The sequence below is a fragment of the Procambarus clarkii genome, chromosome 39 (genome assembly GCF_040958095.1).
Source record: "Procambarus clarkii isolate CNS0578487 chromosome 39, FALCON_Pclarkii_2.0, whole genome shotgun sequence".
Classification (NCBI taxonomy): domain Eukaryota; kingdom Metazoa; phylum Arthropoda; class Malacostraca; order Decapoda; family Cambaridae; genus Procambarus; species Procambarus clarkii.
In genome coordinates, this window is record NC_091188.1 from 25,417,059 (window position 1) to 25,436,943 (window position 19,885).

Below are 19,885 nucleotides of genomic sequence, written 5' to 3' on the forward strand. Positions count from 1 at the left end.
TTGCCGTTGGCAACACCCTCCGACGCCTCGTAGCTAAGGCTGCAGTGAGATCTATCAGTCAGGAAGCGGCAACCTTGCTGAAACCTAATCAGCTCGGGTTTGGGATCCCCCTAGGCTGTGAAGCTGCAGCGCGGGCTTACATTGCTGATCTTCCGGCCGAGAAGGTACTAGTAAAGCTTGCCTTTAAAAATGCTTTCAATCAAGTCAGAAGAGACACTCTCATCAGGGCTGTATACAACCATTTCCGTCCCCTCTACCCATTCATCCGATCGTGCTACAGTGGGGACTCTAAGCTACTTTTTGGGGAGCATGAAATAGACTCAAGTGAAGGAGTCCAACAAGGTGATCCCTTGTCCCCCTCCTTTGCTGCTTAGCTATCAAAGAGATGACTGATAGTCTGACAAACGAGCTGAACATCTGGTACCTGGATGATGGCACTCTCGCCGGAACCCTGGAAACCATTTTGGAGGATATAAGGTAAATCCAGGAGCAAGGAGCAGCCTTGGGCCTCATTCTCAATGCATCCAAGTGCGAAATAGTCTCCCGCAACCTAGACATCACTGGCCAAATAAAAAATCCTCTTCCAGACATTCTTATTGACGAGCCACGTGACTGCACCCTCCTGGGTGCCCCCATAGGCCCGCAAGCAATCGAGGAGGTCCTGGATGCCAAATTCGCTGATCTAAGGAGAATGCTGGACAGGATTGACATGATCGATGCCCATGATGCTCTCCCTCCTCACAAGATCCCTATCTCTCTCTCTAAGTTGACTTACTTTCTGAGGTGTTTCCCATCCTACAATAGCCCTAAATTAAATGTGTATGACACCCTTCTAAGGTCCATGCTGGTGAAAATCCTGAACCTGCCATTGGACGACTCGCAGTGGGAGCAAGCAACCCTTCCTGTTAGACTCGGTGGCCTTGGTGTCCGAACAGCCTCCCAGATGGCTCTACCAGCCTTCCTTTCCTCCTCCCACGCATCACACGATCTCGTAAGAGATATCCTACTTGAATTTCTGAGTGATTCAGCAGGATCCTGCTTTCATTGAATGTTCAAATCAATGGGATACTCTTGCAACCCAAGCACCCATCATAGAACCGACAAAAAAACACAAGCAGTCCATCTGGAACCACCCACTAGTAGAAAAAATAGCTGATGCCATGCTCAGTGCCGCAACATCAGACAAGGAGAAAGCCCATCTCAGAGCAATGTTTGCCCCCATACTTCCTCCTGGCAGTACCCATGTCGGCTATGGGCACGCGTCTAGATCCAGAAACCCTTCGTGTAGCAGTGGCCCTCCACCTTGGTGTCCCAATTCACACTGAACCCGGATTTCCCCGCACTTCGCCCTGATGGCATCACCATATACTCCTGGAAGGAGGGTAGACAGGTGGTGTGGGACTATAGATGTGTATCCACCCTGGCTGACACCTATGTACACCTCGGAGCTGATCAAGCAGGTGGGGCGGCCAACCACAGGGAAATAGCAAAATAAGCCAAATACAGGCGATTGGAAGGTCGATACACTTTTGTTCCCATAGCGTCTGAGATGTATGGCTCCTGGGGCAAGAGTGCCTTGGGATTTCTCAAGGAATTGGGATCCAAGCTCACTGACGTCACCAGAGACCCATGAGCTGCCAGTTTTTTGTTTCAGCGCCTCAATGTGGCAATCCAGAGGGAAAACGCCTGCTGCATCATCGGTTCCTGTTTCAAGAGGAACAGGAGCTTCAAGAGATTCATAACCTTTAAGCACTCTTTGTATCAACCAATGTATATATTGTAACCTTTAAATACATAATAAAGCAAAAAAATCAAAGGGAAGGGGGTGGTAGGAGAAAAGCATACAGAAACAGTATTGGAGGGGTCCTAAACATTCCCTCTAATGCGTTATGTGTGGTTTCCTCCAAGGCTAAGGATCCCCCTTCTTCCAGCCAGAGGTGGTACTCCCTACCCTATATATATAGGGAAGGGAGTATATATATATATATATATATATATATATATATATATATATATATATATATATATACATATATATATATATATATATATATATATATATATATATATATATATATATATATATATATATATATGGCACAACTCTCCTAAACACGAGAGTTAAGTATACAACTTTAGAACACTTTCCCACCAGGAGACTCGAACCCTAGCCAGCACAGAAGCCTTCCAGCAACTGGCATAACAGGTACGCCTTAACCCTCTCCACCACCCGCTCAGACCCTTAAAAGAGATGGTAATTTTGGAGTATTTAAATACCCCAAAGATCAACACCTCCCAAGAGCACCAGAGCAAGTGAGGGGTCATTTAGACGTTAATTTCATCAATCCCCTGTTAATATGGGAAGACACAGTGTCTCTGCTTAAGGCACAACTCTCCTAAACACGAGAGTTAAGTATACAACTTTAGAACACTTTCCCACCAGGAGACTCGAACCCTAGCCAGCACAGAAGCCTTCCAGCAACTGGCATAACAGGTACGCCTTAACCCTCTCCACCACCCGCTCAGACCCTTAAAAGTGATGGTAATTTCGGAGTATTTAAATACCCCAAAGATCAACACCTCCCAAGAGCACCAGAGCAAGTGAGGGGTCATTTAGACGTTAATTTCATCAAGTCCCTGTTAATATGGGAAGACACAGTGTCTCTGCTTAAGGCACAACTCTCCTAAACACGAGAGTTAAGTATACAACTTTAGAACACTTTCCCACCAGGAGACTCGAACCCTAGCCAGCACAGAAGCCTTCCAGCAACTGGCATAACAGGTACGCCTTAACCCTCTCCACCACCCGCTCAGACCCTTAAAAGAGATGGTCATTTCGGAGTATTTAAATACCCCAAAGATCAACACCTCCCAAGAGCACCAGAGCAAGTGAGGGGTCATTTAGACGTTAATTTCATCAAGTCCCTGTTAATATGGGAAGACACAGTGTCTCTGCTTAAGGCACAACTCTCCTAAACACGAGAGTTAAGTATACAACTTTAGAACACTTTCCCACCAGGAGACTCGAACCCTAGCCAGCACAGAAGCCTTCCAGCAACTGGCATAACAGGTACGCCTTAACCCTCTCCACCACCCGCTCAGACCCTTAAAAGAGATGGTAATTTCGGAGTATTTAAATACCCCAAAGATCAACACCTCCCAAGAGCACCAGAGCAAGTGAGGGGTCATTTAGACGTTAATTTCATCAAGTCCCTGTTAATATGGGAAGACACAGTGTCTCTGCTTAAGGCACAACTCTCCTAAACACGAGAGTTAAGTATACAACTTTAGAACACTTTCCCACCAGGAGACTCGAACCCTAGCCAGCACAGAAGCCTTCCAGCAACTGGCATAACAGGTACGCCTTAACCCTCTCCACCACCCGCTCAGACCCTTAAAAGAGATGACCCTTAAAAGAAAAGAGTGGGAAAGTGTTCTAAAGTTGTATACTTATCTCTCGTGTCTAGGAGAGTTGTGCCTTAAGCAGAGACACTGTCTCTTCCCATATTAACAGGGACTTGATGAAATTAACGTCTAAATGACCCCTCACTTGCTCTGGTGCTCTTGGGAGGTGTTGATCTTTGGGGTATTTAAATACTCCGAAATTACCATCTCTTTTAAGGGTCTGAGCGGGTGGTGGAGAGGGTTAAGGCGTACCTGTTATGCCAGTTGCTGGAAGGCTTCTGTGCTGGCTAGGGTTCGAGTCTTCTGGTGGGAAAGTGTTCTAAAGTTGTATACTTAACTCTCGTGTTTAGGAGAGTTGTGCCTTAAGCAGAGACACTGTGTCTTCCCATATTAACAGGGACTTGATGAAATTAACGTCTAAATGACCCCTCACTTGCTCTGGTGCTCTTGGGAGGTGTTGATCTTTGGGGTATTTAAATACTCCGAAATTACCATCTCTTTTAAGGGTCTGAGCGGGTGGTGGAGAGGGTTAAGGCGTACCTGTTATGCCAGTTGCTGGAAGGCTTCTGTGCTGGCTAGGGTTCGAGTCTCCTGGTGGGAAAGTGTTCTAAAGTTGTATACTTAACTCTCGTGTTTAGGAGAGTTGTGCCTTAAGCAGAGACACTGTGTCTTCCCATATTAACAGGGACTTGATGAAATTAACGTCTAAATGACCCCTCACTTGCTCTGGTGCTCTTGGGAGGTGTTGATCTTTGGGGTATTTAAATACTCCGAAATTACCATCTCTTTTAAGGGTCTGAGCGGGTGGTGGAGAGGGTTAAGGCGTACCTGTTATGCCAGTTGCTGGAAGGCTTCTGTGCTGGCTAGGGTTCGAGTCTCCTGGTGGGAAAGTGTTCTAAAGTTGTATACTTAACTCTCGTGTTTAGGAGAGTTGTGCCTTAAGCAGAGACACTGTGTCTTCCCATATTAACAGGGACTTGATGAAATTAACGTCTAAATGACCCCTCACTTGCTCTGGTGCTCTTGGGAGGTGTTGATCTTTGGGGTATTTAAATACTCCGAAATTACCATCACTTTTAAGGGTCTGAGCGGGTGGTGGAGAGGGTTAAGGCGTACCTGTTATGCCAGTTGCTGGAAGGCTTCTGTGCTGGCTAGGGTTCGAGTCTCCTGGTGGGAAAGTGTTCTAAAGTTGTATACTTAACTCTCGTGTTAAGGAGAGTTGTGCCTTAAGCAGAGACACTGTGTCTTCCCATATTAACAGGGAATTGATGAAATTAAGGTCTAAATGACCCCTCACTTGCTCTGGTGCTCTTGGGAGGTGTTGGTCTTTGGGGTATTTAAATACTCCGAAATTACCATCTCTTTTAAGGGTCTGAGCGGGTGGTGGAGAGGGTTAAGGCGTACCTGTTATGCCAGTTGCTGGAAGGCTTCTGTGCTGGCTAGGGTTCGAGTCTCCTGGTGGGAAAGTGTTCTAAAGTTGTATACTTAACTCTCGTGTTTAGGAGAGTTGTGCCTTAAGCACAGACACTGTGTCTTCCCATATTAACAGGGACTTGATGAAATTAGCGTCTAAATGACCCCTCACTTGCTCTGGTGCTCTTGGGAGGTGTTGATCTTTGGGGTATTTAAATACTCCGAAATTACCATCTCTTTTAAGGGTCTGAGCGGGTGGTGGAGAGGGTTAAGGCGTACCTGTTATGCCAGTTGCTGGAAGGCTTCTGTGCTGGCTAGGGTTCGAGTCTCCTGGTGGGAAAGTGTTCTAAAGTTGTATACTTAACTCTCGTGTTTAGGAGAGTTGTGCCTTAAGCAGAGACACTGTGTCTTCCCATATTAACAGGGACTTGATGAAATTAACGTCTAAATGACCCCTCACTTGCTCTGGTGCTCTTGGGAGGTGTTGATCTTTGGGGTATTTAAATACTCCGAAATTACCATCTCTTTTAAGGGTCTGAGCGGGTGGTGGAGAGGGTTAAGGCGTACCTGTTATGCCAGTTGCTGGAAGGCTTCTGTGCTGGCTAGGGTTCGAGTCTCCTGGTGGGAAAGTGTTCTAAAGTTGTATACTTAACTCTCGTGTTTAGGAGAGTTGTGCCTTAAGCAGAGACACTGTATCTTCCCATATTAACAGGGACTTGATGAAATTAACGTCTAAATGACCCCTCACTTGCTCTGGTGCTCTTGGGAGGTGTTGATCTTTGGGGTATTTAAATACTCCGAAATTACCATCTCTTTTAAGGGTCTGAGCGGGTGGTGGAGAGGGTTAAGGCGTACCTGTTATGCCAGTTGCTGGAAGGCTTCTGTGCTGGCTAGGGTTCGAGTCTCCTGGTGGGAAAGTGTTCTAAAGTTGTATATATATATATATATATATATATATATATATATATATATATATATATATATATATATATATATATATATATATATATGTCGTACCTAGTAGCCAGAACGCACTTCTCAGCCTACTATGCAAGGCACGATTTGCCTAATAAGCCAAGTTTTCATGAATTAATTTTTTTCGACTACCTAACCTAACTTGTTCGGCTACCTAACTTAACCTAACCTATAAAGATAGGATAGGTTAGGTTAGGTAGGGTTGGTTAGGTTCGGTCAAATATCTACGTTAATTTTAACTACAATAAAAATAAAATTGACCTCATACAAAATGAAATGGGTAGCTTTATCATTTCATAAGAAAAAAATTCGAGAAAATATAATAATTCAGGAAAACTTGGCTTATTAGGCAAATCGGGCCTTGCATAGTAGGCTGAGAAGTGCGTTCTGGCTACTAGGTACGACATATATATATATATATATATATATATATATATATATATATATATATATATATATATATATATATATATATATATATATATATATATACATATATATATATATATATATATATATATATATATATATATATATATATATATATATATATATATATGTATATATATATATATATATATATATATATATATATATATATATATATATATATATATATGCGAACAAGCCTGAATGGCTTGAATTTACTATCCGAGTGCCGGCGGTGGGGTGGTTCAAATAGCCTCGGCTATCACCTCATTTTGTCCGGTCGTGATGGTCAAGTGGATTAAGGCGTCTTGTACATACCAGTTGCGTTGCTCCTGGGAGTATGGGTTCGAGTCACTTCTGGGGTGTGAGTTTTCAGTTATATATATATATATATATATATATATATATATATATATATATATATATATATATATATATATATATATATATATATATATATATATATATATATATATATATATATATATATATATCTTGTCCTGAACCCTTCCAAGTGTGAAGTAGTCTCTTCCAACCCAGACATCGTAGATAGAATAAGGTCTGCCTTGCCTGGAGCCCATGTCATTAGGGCCGAGAACAGCACCCTCCTTGGAGCCCCCCTCGGGTCTAACGCCATTGAGGAGATCCTTGACAAGAAAATCGCAGACCTTAGGAGGATGGAAGACAGAATAGGTGACATCGATGCCCACGATGCTTTTTATCTCCTCACCAAATGCCTATCCCTTCCGAGGCTAACCTACTTTCTGAGGTGCACCCCATCTTACGACAGCCGAAAGCTTGAAGAGTATGACCTCTTACTGAAGACCATGCTGGAAAAAGTTGTTAACCTCTCCCTCAACGAATGCCAGTGGAAACAAGTCACTCTTCCTGTTAGGCTCAATGCTTGGGTGTCCGCACTGCTACCCAAATTGCTGTCCAAGCCTTCCTGTCATCCTCCTCAGCATCAGATGACCTGGTTTAAGGAAATTCTACCTGACACCCTGAGTGATGTAGCGGGGATACAGGACCCCCACTACACGGAATGCGACACGAAATGGGGTGCCATGGCAGACCCAGCACTCAGACCAACCATGCCGAAAGGCAAGAAACAATCCAGTTGGGACAGTCCCATTGAAGACAAAGAAGCCACATCTTTGCTGGAGGCAGCAACAACCCCCAGTGATCGTGCACGCCTCACAGCTGTGCAGGCTCCCCATGCAGGGGACTTCCTTTTGGCAGTCCCTATGTCTGAGACAGGCACACGTCTTGATCCGCAGGAGCTCCGTATTGCAGTCGCTCTCCGTCTTGCTGCCCCTATCCACACTGTTCATATGTGTATTTGTAGCGAGGCAGATGCTGAAGAATATGGATTGCATGGCCTGCACTGTGGAAAATCTGGTGGTTGGCACACTAGACACGACGAAGTCAATGACATCATTAAAAGAAGCTTTGCCTCTGCTCAGTGTCCAGCGGAGACAGAGCCCCGCAACCTACTGAACCGGGACTCTGTTAGCTTTGCCGACTGACCAGACGGAATCACACTGCGTCCGTGGAAGGGTGGCAGACAGTTGGCATGGGACTATACTTGTGTATCCACCCTGGCAACCACATACATCAACCTCTCTGCCGGCACAGCAGGAGCCGCGGCGACACGCAGATAAAGAGACAAGTCAGCCAAATACAGGCAATTAGATCATTGGTACAACTTCGTTCCAATAGGGTCTGAGACCCTAGGCCCATGGGAAGAGAGTGCAAGAAGGTTTCTTAAGGATCTTGGTTCCAAGCTCATTGACACCACAACAGACCCTAGACCAGCAAGTTTTCTCTTTCAGCGCCTCAGTGTCGCGATCCAGAGGGGGAATGCTCGCTGCATCCTCGGTTCCTGCCCGGCGTCGGAGGAGTTCGAGGAAATCTACAGCCTCTAGGAAGCGAACTTTTTTTGTGTCTTCTTAATGTTAATTTTTTGTATAAAATCAGATATGGAACTGTATAACCTTGCATAATAAAGTGTACACCATAAAAAAAGGGGGGTGGTAGGAGAAGCGAAAACTCTTACGCATCCAGATTTAAATGGCAAGTTTTTCCCTGAATGCTCTGTGTTCCCTACTCTGAGGCTGTGGGTCCTTATAATTACACCAGAGGTGGTACCCCTCTCTCTCTCTCTATATATATATATATATATATATATATATATATATATATATATATATATATATATATATATATATATATATATATATTATATATGTATATCATATATATATATATATGATATACATATGCCTATATATATGCTTTGAAGTATGAAGTAGTGGATACAGCGTGCAACTGCCACCTTGTTGGCCAGTGTTCGAGTCCCCTGGTGGCTTGAGTGTCTAAAAAGTTATAAACTTCAGCTACTGGAATAGGGTAGTCTGTGCATTATATATATATATATATATATATATATATATATATATATATATATATATATATATATATATATATATATATACATATATATATATATATATATATATATATATATATATATATATATATATATATATATACATATATATGAGAACAAGCCTGAATGGTCCCCAGGACTATATGCAACTGAAAACTCACACCCCAGAAGTGACTCGAACCCATACTGCCAGGAGCAATGCAACTGGTATGTACAGGACACCTTAATCCACTTGACCATCACGACCAGATATAAGGAAGTGATAGCCAAAGCTATATGAACCACTTTCCCGCCGACACTCGGATGGTAATCTTGGGCATAGCATTTTAACAAATCACCTCATTCTTTGGGGCACACGTGAGGAACGCATTTGTGTTCCTCACGTGTGCCCCAAAGAATGTGGTGATTTGATAAAATACTATGCCCAAGATTACCATCCAAGTGCCAGTGGGCTGATGGACAAATAGCCTCGGCTACCATCAGTTTTTGTCCGGTCGTGATGGTCGAGTGGATTAAGGTGTCCTGTACATACCAGTTGCATTGCTCCTGGCAGTATGGGTTCGAGTCACTTCTGGGGTGTGAGTTTTCAGTTGCATATAGTGATGGGGACCATTCAGGCTTGTTCGTGTATATATATATATATATATATATATATATATATATATATATATATATATATATATATATATATATATATATATATATAATATATATATATATATATATATATATATATATATATATATATATATATATATATATATATATATATATATATATATATATATATATATGTATTTCACTGTCGATGGTAATTGAAAAATCAATTTTCCAAAATTCATTTTTATTTCTAGTCTGACGCGATGCTTGAACACTTTTCGTAATAACTTATTACATTTTCAAAGACTTTAGTTTACACACACAACTGTAACCTATAAACACTAAACAGAGTCGACTAATCCGTCATACTTATACTCCCATTTAGGTGAGGTGATATGGTGCAACAGCTTTGGATGAGGTCAGGAAGAAGTCTCCTACATGGGGGCAAGCACTGCTCTGAGGCGGGCTTTCTCCTTGTCTGATGTTGCGACACTGAGCATGGCATCAGCTATTTTTTCTACCAGTGGGTGGTTCCAGCTAGACTTCTTGTGTTTTTTTTTTTTTTGTCGGTTGGTGAACAAACTTGTGGCAAATACAAGACAGAATATGAAACTGTGGGAATTAATTGAATGTGAGAGCATAAGAATGGAAGTAACTGCAGAGGGCCTATTGGCCCATACTTCCTCTTGATGCTTCTATATCGGTTTGGAGTCTTGAAGTGGGTAGAATATAGTTGTACAATAATTTTGCTGGTGTTGACTTTTTGATGCCTCGCAGATGTCGAGCCTCCTGCTATCGCTGTATCTATCGATGATTTCTGTGTTGTTTGTTAAGATTTCTTTTGTGATGGTTTGGTTGTGTGGGGAGATTATATGCTTCTTGACGGAGCCCTGTTGTTTGTGCATTGTTAATCACCTAAAAAGAGACGTTGTTGTCTTGCCTATATACTGATTTTTTTGGGGCTGACAGTCCCCAAGTGGGCATGTGAAGGCATAGAAGACGATGGTTTCTTTCAAGGCGTTCTGTTTGGTGTCTGGAGAGTTCTTCATGAGTAGGTTGGTCGTATTCTTGTTTTTGTAGTAAATTGTCAATTGTATCTTCTGATTTGTGTCTGTGGGGATAACGTTCCTATTAATAATGTCTTTCAGATCACTTTCCTCCGTTTTATGAGCCGTCGAAAAGAAGTTTCTGTAAAACAGTCTAATAGGGGGTACAAGTGTTGTGCTAGATCATAACACAACATTTGTTCATCGACGGCTCATATAACATTCATGTAACGACCTTACAAATCTACCCAGAACATTGAACCTCTCCATTGAAATGTAACACAATCTAACGTTAACACTGGTTTAATTTTGAATCTAATGCTTAAAAACTTTTCAATTAGAATTTTGGACCTCTCATTTATTTTATTTTATTTTATTTAAAAGTTTATTCCACAGGGCAAATTAATTAAAACTGAAGTCCTTCAGGGAGAAAAAAAATGGATTTATATCAGGAATTGCAAATTGAGTTTGTGTGGAGTTGACAGCATCCATCTCCACCACTCTGTGACTGACTCCTCTCACCTCCTCATGTTAACTGTGAGTCTCTCACCTCGTGTTAACTGTGAGTCTCTCACTTCCTCATGTTAACTGTGAGTCTCTCACCTCCTCATGTTAACTGTGAGTCTCTCACCTCCTCATGTTAACTGTGAGTCTCTCACTTCCTCTGTGGGAACCGACCTGTGAGATTTATATTTATTTAATTTATATGAATTTATATTTACGTTAATTTATATACTTCGATAGCAATTTGTATAATGATAAGTGGACTGTATTTCTGCAATAATCTCACAAATCGATCCTCTACACATTAGGGGGTGTTTATTAAATGAATTTATATGCAGCCAATCAAACTACAGTATTAACTACATACATTGAAAAGGTTCCTTATCTTATAGTGCAGCAGGTTAGTCCACCAGGTATAACTAGGGTGTAGACACCAAATTATCCTCTTTGAGGTAGCTTCCATCACCCAGTAACTGGTGCACAAAGTCTTGCTTCCTCGTCTTGACCTATCAAAAGGGCGCTAGCTGTAAAGCCAGATACCTATATATGACAAGCTATATCAGAGAAAACACTATACATGGAACAATAAAGACCTGGCTTAATTACCTTTAGTTTGAGGCGATTTCGTGATCTAACCAGCCCACCCTATATCCTGACATTAATGGCCACTAATGATAGATAAACGGGTTTCGGAAAGACACTTAACTTGAATTTGTAGACAGCGTGTGATAATGGTGTACCTTTGGTTTCCATAACACTTCGTCCAAGTAAAATTAACAGGAGCCGAATTTGCTCCCGTGTGAGCCTCTGGTCTAGTCTCAACAATGGCTGCTTTCCTTCCTCCACTGACGCCTGGCTTACATTGTCCAGATTTCAGAAAGTGATAGAAGGGTCACATTTACTCTACTTTAATATTGATAATTAAGTTAATTTATATAAGATGTTTTTATGATGGTAAAGTCCAAAGACTAATGTATTTAAGAATAATTCCCAGCAAAATAGCTGGTGAATTATAATAGTATGTGGTGATGATATCCCGTTTTCTTTAGACGGTAATTCCACTACAAGTTACGTTTTCTATGGGTAACTTGTTTATACAACACAGCTATTATCTGTATGATATATTAAATGGTGTCGGATTTTCCGACATAATTCCCCAGGGGGCTGCTCACGGGTCGAAGTCCTATTTAGAACAGACGAACACCGATACTCCTCCTTCGAATTATTTGATTAATTTGATGTTAGTAGTTAGTAATCACACATTTGTGTGTCTGTTCGTACAGGACGGATGTCCCGTACTAGAGTTGCAGGGGTTAGAAGTCTAATGCGATTTCATTTCCCTGTCAACTCTTGAAAGGCTAATATTCAAGCCTTATACATATTATTTAACCCAGAAGACTGAATGTGATCAAGTACTACAGTCAAGTATGATTCAGGGACTGCAGTGAGATCAGTGACATTAGATATAACTTGAAGTTACTTCAGGTAACTGGTCACTGATATATAAACACTGAGGCCCATGGAATACATCTTGATTAAATAATAAATGAATCAAATCAGTCATCATATTTATTGGGGTTTAATTTAGTTAATTGATTCAGAAGATTGAATAGCTCATCATTAAAGTAAAGTATGGTTCTGAGACTGCAGTGGGTTCAGTGACATTGGTCGCAGTGACTTGTAGCTGTTTTAGGCTACTGTTCACTGATTTGCCACTGAGGCCTCATGAACTCTTCTTCAGCTTTAAATGATGATACTAACATCAACCTCTGTTGGTATAGTCAGCTGTAATCTCATTAGTATAATGCTACTGGAGAAATATAATCAGCTGACAAATTTAGTTTCTATTGGTATTGTTTATCTGCAGGCATAGGTCTCCTCAGGCTTGATACTGGGCCTGAGAGTAATTTACCTCCTGCAGAGTTTAACATGGTTATACCCTGATATTTAGTAGGGCTACCGATGAATCGATGACAATAGTCTGTCCCTACAAGGAGACCGAAGTCGGTGAGGTGATCAGACTTAATATTATCTGCCAATTTTATTCCTCTATTTCTCAGGAATTTGGCTGTTGCTCTCAGACCTTGAACTTGTAGGTCTACTGGTATTTTGTCCACCACAATGGCTTGTACTCTACAGACGTACCTGCCTAAACGTACTGATGGTTGTACCACCTGGTAGACTTGAGGTCCTGCATCTGTTACAAACCCTGAGATGTTGAATGGCATCTGGGCTACAGGCCTTAATTGTAGTTCATCTGCCAACTTTTTAGTGATATATGTTCTCTGGGATCCTTGGTCAAACAACCCACGGGTATGGACCTTGGCCCTCTTATTCAGGATGGTAATTTGGGCAGTAGGCAAAGTCGTATTACCTTTAGACTTTGCCGATTGGACACTCTTTGTTTGTTGCACCTTGCAGTACTGTACTGTGGTGGGAATGCTAACTTCCACCTTGGGGTTTGGAGACGTTGTTTTGGTGTCTCTGCACAATGCTGCATGGTGCTGACCTTTGTTACACCTATTACAGGTGTGTAATTGGGTATCACAATCCTTGATGTTATGTTTCCTGAGGCACCTCGTGCAATGTTGCAAATCTTTGAGTCGCTCAACACGGGCGTCACTATCAGGATAATTAGAGCAGTGGTACATTGAATGTTTCTCATTGCAGAACAAACATGTTCCATAGCTTCCAGTACCCTTTGGTGTCACGTTCTTGGGTGACACAGTAACTATAGGCTTGGAGGGTCCCACTGCATATACGCCCACACTGCCACTGTTCCACTTTGGTGTTGAATTATATTGTCTAGATTGATTTGGAGTACCTTTGGTACTCTGTGGTTTACTATTATTGGTTTCTGAGGGTTTACTTGGTGGTTTTAATTTGTCATGTGTTCGTAATTGATGAACTACTGACTTTAAACCTTCAGATATTTCATTCATGGATAAGATACTTTTATTGTAATGAGCACTCATTTGTCTCAATATGTCCCTAGGTATTTTCTCCTGGACAATTATTTTCAAGACCCACTCAGCCCCGTTTGTATCTGCTGTCAGGCTGAGGGCATTGATCAATGATTCTACCTCCAGCTTGAAGACTTGGAGTGAATCAGCTGAAGCCTCCGGTGGGGGTAAATGCAACAGCTCATGAACTAAATGTGATGTTCTTACTTCTGGATCAGCATAATTATCCTTGAGGAGTTTTACTGCCAGATCATAGCCGTCATTAGTTAATCTCAGATGGGATACTACTGTTTTAGCCTCACCTGATAATTGACCTTGCAAATAAGAGAATTTACTACTCTTTGGTAAAGATTGTTTTGAGTCTACAAGGTCAACGAATTTGTTCCAAAATTCGTCCCAATCTTCCTCATCTTTTCCTGAGAAAGTGGGTAAATTAATTGGAGGGAGTCGAGCTTCTGCTTGACTCGTATTAGATGCAACTGTTGTTGTTGTTGCTGTTGCCTTGTTCTGGGCAATTAATTTGACCTAAGGCTGTAACGTGGCCTGAGTGTGATCTTCATAATTCGTAAGATCAACCATAATGTCGTCTATTTCTGTTTCTGATAAATTAGTGTTGGCAAGTTCAGCCACATATGTTGCTATTTGACATTTAATTTGCTCAAATTTACCTGCAGCTGCTTGATAATAGCTTTCCAGGTCAGCATAATCAACTGTTGATTGTTGTGACAAATCTTCACATTTCTTGATCTGTCTTGTTAAGTGGCCTTTAAGACCTGCAAGGGTTCTTTTCATTCTCCCTGCATTATCCATACTGGCTAGTTGGAAAAGCCTTGTGGGACTTGTACTTAGGCTGCTCATAATACTGAACAAGCACTGATGGTAGCCTAGGGTAAATTCTGCACTCACTAGGCAATAATCCTACCTCTACTAGAGGTTAGCTCTTAAAATTAATACACATTATATATATATACAATCATACACACTAATGATTTGAGTGATAAACCAGTGTCACTGGAAGTACCTTTAGGTTAGCTCTTCTATATCACCCTAGGATGGTAGAGACACTAATTAATCACTCAAAGGTGTAATGATCATAAGTAAATTATTATATATACACAACTCAACTCGAGTTGATAAAAATTACACCCAAAATAGGGTCTGGACCATTCATTAATGGTGTTAGGTTGATCAATATAGTACAACTGACTATGGTAATAATGGGACTAGGATGAGCAATAATAGTTCAACTAATCATATCCTACCCTGTTGTGGGTTGGCAATTAGTAAATATTATACTGTGATCACTAGTGCAATATATATTAAATAATTCTCTATTTTGAAGAAATAATATACACAATTATTGATAATAGCCTCTATGAAACTTCTAATATTATCAAGAAGTATTAAATATTATTAGTGACCTCGCGAAATAAAGTCCACAAAATACGTAGATAATCTCTCGCGAAATTTAACACCACAAAATCCGTGAACAATCTTGCGAGGACACAGCCACTAATTTGGCTGGCTTCTATATTAGCGCTGTCATTTCACGAAATAACACGCCACCAAATATCTGTGGGTGTGCATGAAACCGCTGACGAAGCTGAACTCAGTTGAGGGGGGCTCCTGAGCACCCACGAGGCGCTGTCTTTGACTGGCTGGCCTTTGTTTAAATAACACTGCACTAGTATATTTAATGAATCCACTGGTTAACTGGTTCATCCGGCACTAAGATGACCAAATGTGGGTTCAAAGGATCAAATAATCCGTCATCCGGTTCGAAGATGACCAAATAATGTGGGTACCGACCTGTGAGATTTATATTTATTTAATTTATATGAATTTATATTTACGTTAATTTATATACTTCGATAGCAATTTGTATAATGATAAGTGGACTGTATTTCTGCAATAATCTCATAATCTCACAAATCGATCCTCTACACATTAGGGGGGGTTTATTAAATGAATTTATATGCAGCCAATCAAACTACAGTATTAACTACATACATTGAAAAGGTTCCTTATCTTATAGTACAGCAGGTTAGTCCACCAGGTATAACTAGGGTGTAGACACCAAATTATCCTCTTTGAGGTAGCTTCCATCACCCAGTAACTGGTGCACAAAGTCTTGCTTCCTCGTCTTGACCTGTCAAAAGGGCGCTAGCTGTAAAGCCAGATACCTATATATGACAAGCTATATCAGAGAAAACACTATACATGGAACAATAAAGACCTGGCTTAATTACCTTTAGTTTGAGGCGATTTCGTGATCTAACCGGCCCACCCTATATCCTGACATTAATGGCCACTAATGATAGATAAACGGGTTTCGGAAAGACACTTAACTTGAATTTGTAGACAGCGTGTGATAATGGTGTACCTTTGGTTTCCATAACACTTCGTCCAAGTAAAATTAACAGGAGCCGAATTTGCTCCCGTGTGAGCCTCTGGTCTAGTCTCAACAATGGCTGCTTTCCTTCCTCCACTGACGCCTGGCTTACATTGTCCAGATTTCAGAAAGTGATAGAAGGGTCACATTTACTCTACTTTAATATTGATAATTAAGTTAATTTATATAAGATGTTTTTATGATGGTAAAGTCCAAAGACTAATGTATTTAAGAATAATTCCCAACAAAATAGCTGGTGAATTATAATAGTATGTGGTGATGATATCCCGTTTTCTTTAGACGGTAATTCCACTACAAGTTACGTTTTCTATGGGTAACTTGTTTATACAACACAGCTATTATCTGTATGATATATTAAATGGTGTCGGATTTTCCGACATCCTCATGTTAACTGTGAGTCTCTCACCTCGTGTTAACTGTGAGTCTCACACCTCATGTCAACTATGAGTCTCTCACCTCATGTCAACTGTGAGTCTCTCACCTCATGTCAACTGTGAGTCTCTCACCTCATGTCAACTATGAGTCTCTCACGTCATGTCAACTGTGAATCTCTCACCTCATATTAACTGTGAATCTCTCACCTCATGTCAACTGTAAATCTCTCACCTCATGTTTACTGTGAATCTCTCACCTCATGTCAACTGTGAATCTCTCACCTCATGTCAACTGTGAGTCTCTCACCTCATGTCAACTGTGAGTCTCTCACCTCATGTCAACTGTGAATCTCTCACCTCATGTCAACTGTGAGTCTCTCACCTCATGTCAACTGTGAGTCTCTCACCTCATGTTAACTGTGAATCTCTCACCTCATGTTAACTGTGAATCTCTCACCTCATGTCAACTGTAAATCTCTCACCTCGTGTCAACTGTGAATGACCACGCCCTTGAGACCGTTAAAAACACATCCACAACCGCCAAATACCAGTGTTCCAGGTGCTTGCGGGAAAGTGTGACCTCCTGGCACAAGGACTGTGAGAAGTGTCCTTCCCCGCACAGCACAGTGGGGCAGCCCACCACTACACCCGCCCACCCCTCATCCCGGGATGATCCCACCAACACACCAGCCCACCCTACCACCCAGGATCCCTCCACCGTTCCTGACACCAACAACTATGTATCCATCCCTGACCTACCTGGAAAACCTGACACCAGCCTACAGAGGGAGGTGAGTAAAATGGAAATAACGATCTATAAGCTCCAAGAAACACTCACGAACATTCAAAATGGTCTCAACTGCATTTATACTAAGATCAACATTGACAACCTGAGACTGTTCAAGCGATCCTCTCGCCAGCCCGAGGTGTGAAATGAACGTCTGCAAGACATCTGGCGAAATGTCTTCCAGTGATGTATGTGTTGACACGTCTCGAGAAAATATTGACCCCTCCTCTAGTGCTGAAAGTACCGCTGTGGCGAGTGTAATAAATGAAAACCCGTGTTTCTTAACTGTAATTTGCAAATGCACTCAAGAACTCATTCCAAACAATACCTCTTGTACCTCTGTGAATCATGAGAACGTGCAATGATTATACATGCTAGGAAAGGTACAGGCAACAAACTGACCTTGGAACAGAAGAAAGACCTCTTTGACATTACTGGCCCTGAAAAATTGTGACTTGTAAGCAATAGTTTGCAACTTGTGAACCTTGTAAACACTTCTCTTCGTCAAGTTCATGAACATTATTACCCACGACCAAATCACTCTTAAGTTTCTCACGTGGAATGTGAGAAGCGTGCGTAGGAGGCTGTTTGATCTAATGATGTACGCTGGTGCCAACAACATTGATGTACTGTGCTTGCAGGAACCATACACTGCAAGCACAAAAAATAAAATGCCACCCAAACTCTAAGTTTATGTAGCATTCTCAAATGTTGGTTTACATGATGTCGGTATCTTGATGTATGTTAAAGGTAACCTAGTATGTAAACATGTTAAAAGGCACAAAAGTGACGACTCATGTTATTAGCAAATTCAGATTGCTATAGCGACTGACTTTATTAATTTAGTTACTGTAAATGTAAGGCGCGATCAAATGGTGGTCCGTTCTCTTCCAAAAATCACCAGCAGCTCTCACACCATTGTCATGGGTGATTTTAATGCTAGACACACTAGCTTGGGTGACACCAAAACAAATAGAAATGGTAAGGTTTTGTGAAATATCTAAGAGACAATAACATGTCCGTATTCAACTTTGACTCCTCTCACGTCACACACCTCAGGGTTGGCAGGCTTGATTATGTCATTGGTCACGGTCTCATCGATAATGTTGTCGGAGGATCAATTGTTCACGAATTAGTTAGTGATCATTTTGCCATTTCAGTTCATACACAATCAATAATGTCAAATCCCTGAGTTTTGAAAAAATAATCAACATCCCTGAAAATTTATACATTCATTTCATATTCCGCAGTTCTGAATGGTATAACACTTACTGTTTTACCACTCAATGCATTATATGAGGACCTGGTCACTGAAGTAACCCCTTTTTATGACAATATTGTAAAATCCACAAGACCCAAAACAGTGAGGAAGGGACAGAGGTCAGAGGCACTGAGTCACGCCTTAAACCCCTGCATGACAGAGTTCTATTCCTAGCTGAGCAGTATAACACACATAAAACAGCTGACACCCTCAACATATTTCTTAAGGCCAGCCGAGAGTTTAGCGAGCTAAAGGAACAGGTGTATAACCAGCACTGGGAACAGTTTTTGCAAGGCTTCAATCACGCAACATCCGCATCCCAAATGTGGAATAAAATTAAAAAGATTTCCCATCCTAGCAGTCGTCAACTTGATCACCATTCACCTGTAGACTATGCCGACATGCTGCTTCAAAAATATGCAAGCACTGCTAGTATAAGCAGCCTGTCCCCTAGATGTACAACACCACAACAACCACAACGCCACCATAACGCCATCCCAACAACCACGACGCCACCACAACAACCACAATGATACTATAACAACCACAACGCCACCACAACAACCACAACGCCACCATAACAACCACAACGCCACCATAACAACCACAATGATACTATAACAACCACAACGCCACTAAAACAACCACAACGCCACCAAAACAACCACAACGCCACCACAACAACCACAACGCCACAATAACATCCACAACGCCACTATAACAACCACAACGCCACAATAACATCCACAACGCCACTATAACAACCACAAAGCCACCATAACAACCACAACGCCACAATAACATCCACAACGCCACTATAACAACCACAACGCCACTATAACAACCACAACGCCACTATAACAACCACAAAGCCACCATAACAACCACAACGCCACCACAACAACCACAACGCCACTATACCAACCACAACGCCACCACAACAACCACAACGCCACTATAACAACCACAACGCCACTATAACAACCACAACGCCACTATAACAACCACAACGCCACTATAACAACCACAAAGCCACCATAACAACCACAACGCCACCATAACAACCACAACGCCACCATAACAACCACAACGCCACCATAACAACCACAACGCCACCATAACAACAACAACGCCACTATAACAACCATAACGCCACCACAACAACCACAACCACAACGCCACCATAACAACCACAACGCCACTATAACAACCACAACGCCACTATAACAACCACAACGCCACCAAAACAACCACAACGCCACTATA

General features: G+C 41.5%; 1 protein-coding gene across 1 annotated transcript in view; it reads left to right on the top strand.

The window, feature by feature from the left end:
* Positions 1 to 385: 385 nt before the first annotated feature.
* Positions 386 to 19,885, top strand: part of LOC138372647 (collagen alpha-1(I) chain-like) — a 134,064-nt gene continuing 114,564 nt past the window's right edge. Inside the window, exons 1-2 of the mRNA XM_069338145.1 lie at positions 386 to 477; positions 838 to 991. Coding sequence (XP_069194246.1) covers positions 386 to 477; positions 838 to 991 — 246 coding nt within the window. The remainder of the gene's footprint in view (positions 478 to 837; positions 992 to 19,885) is intronic.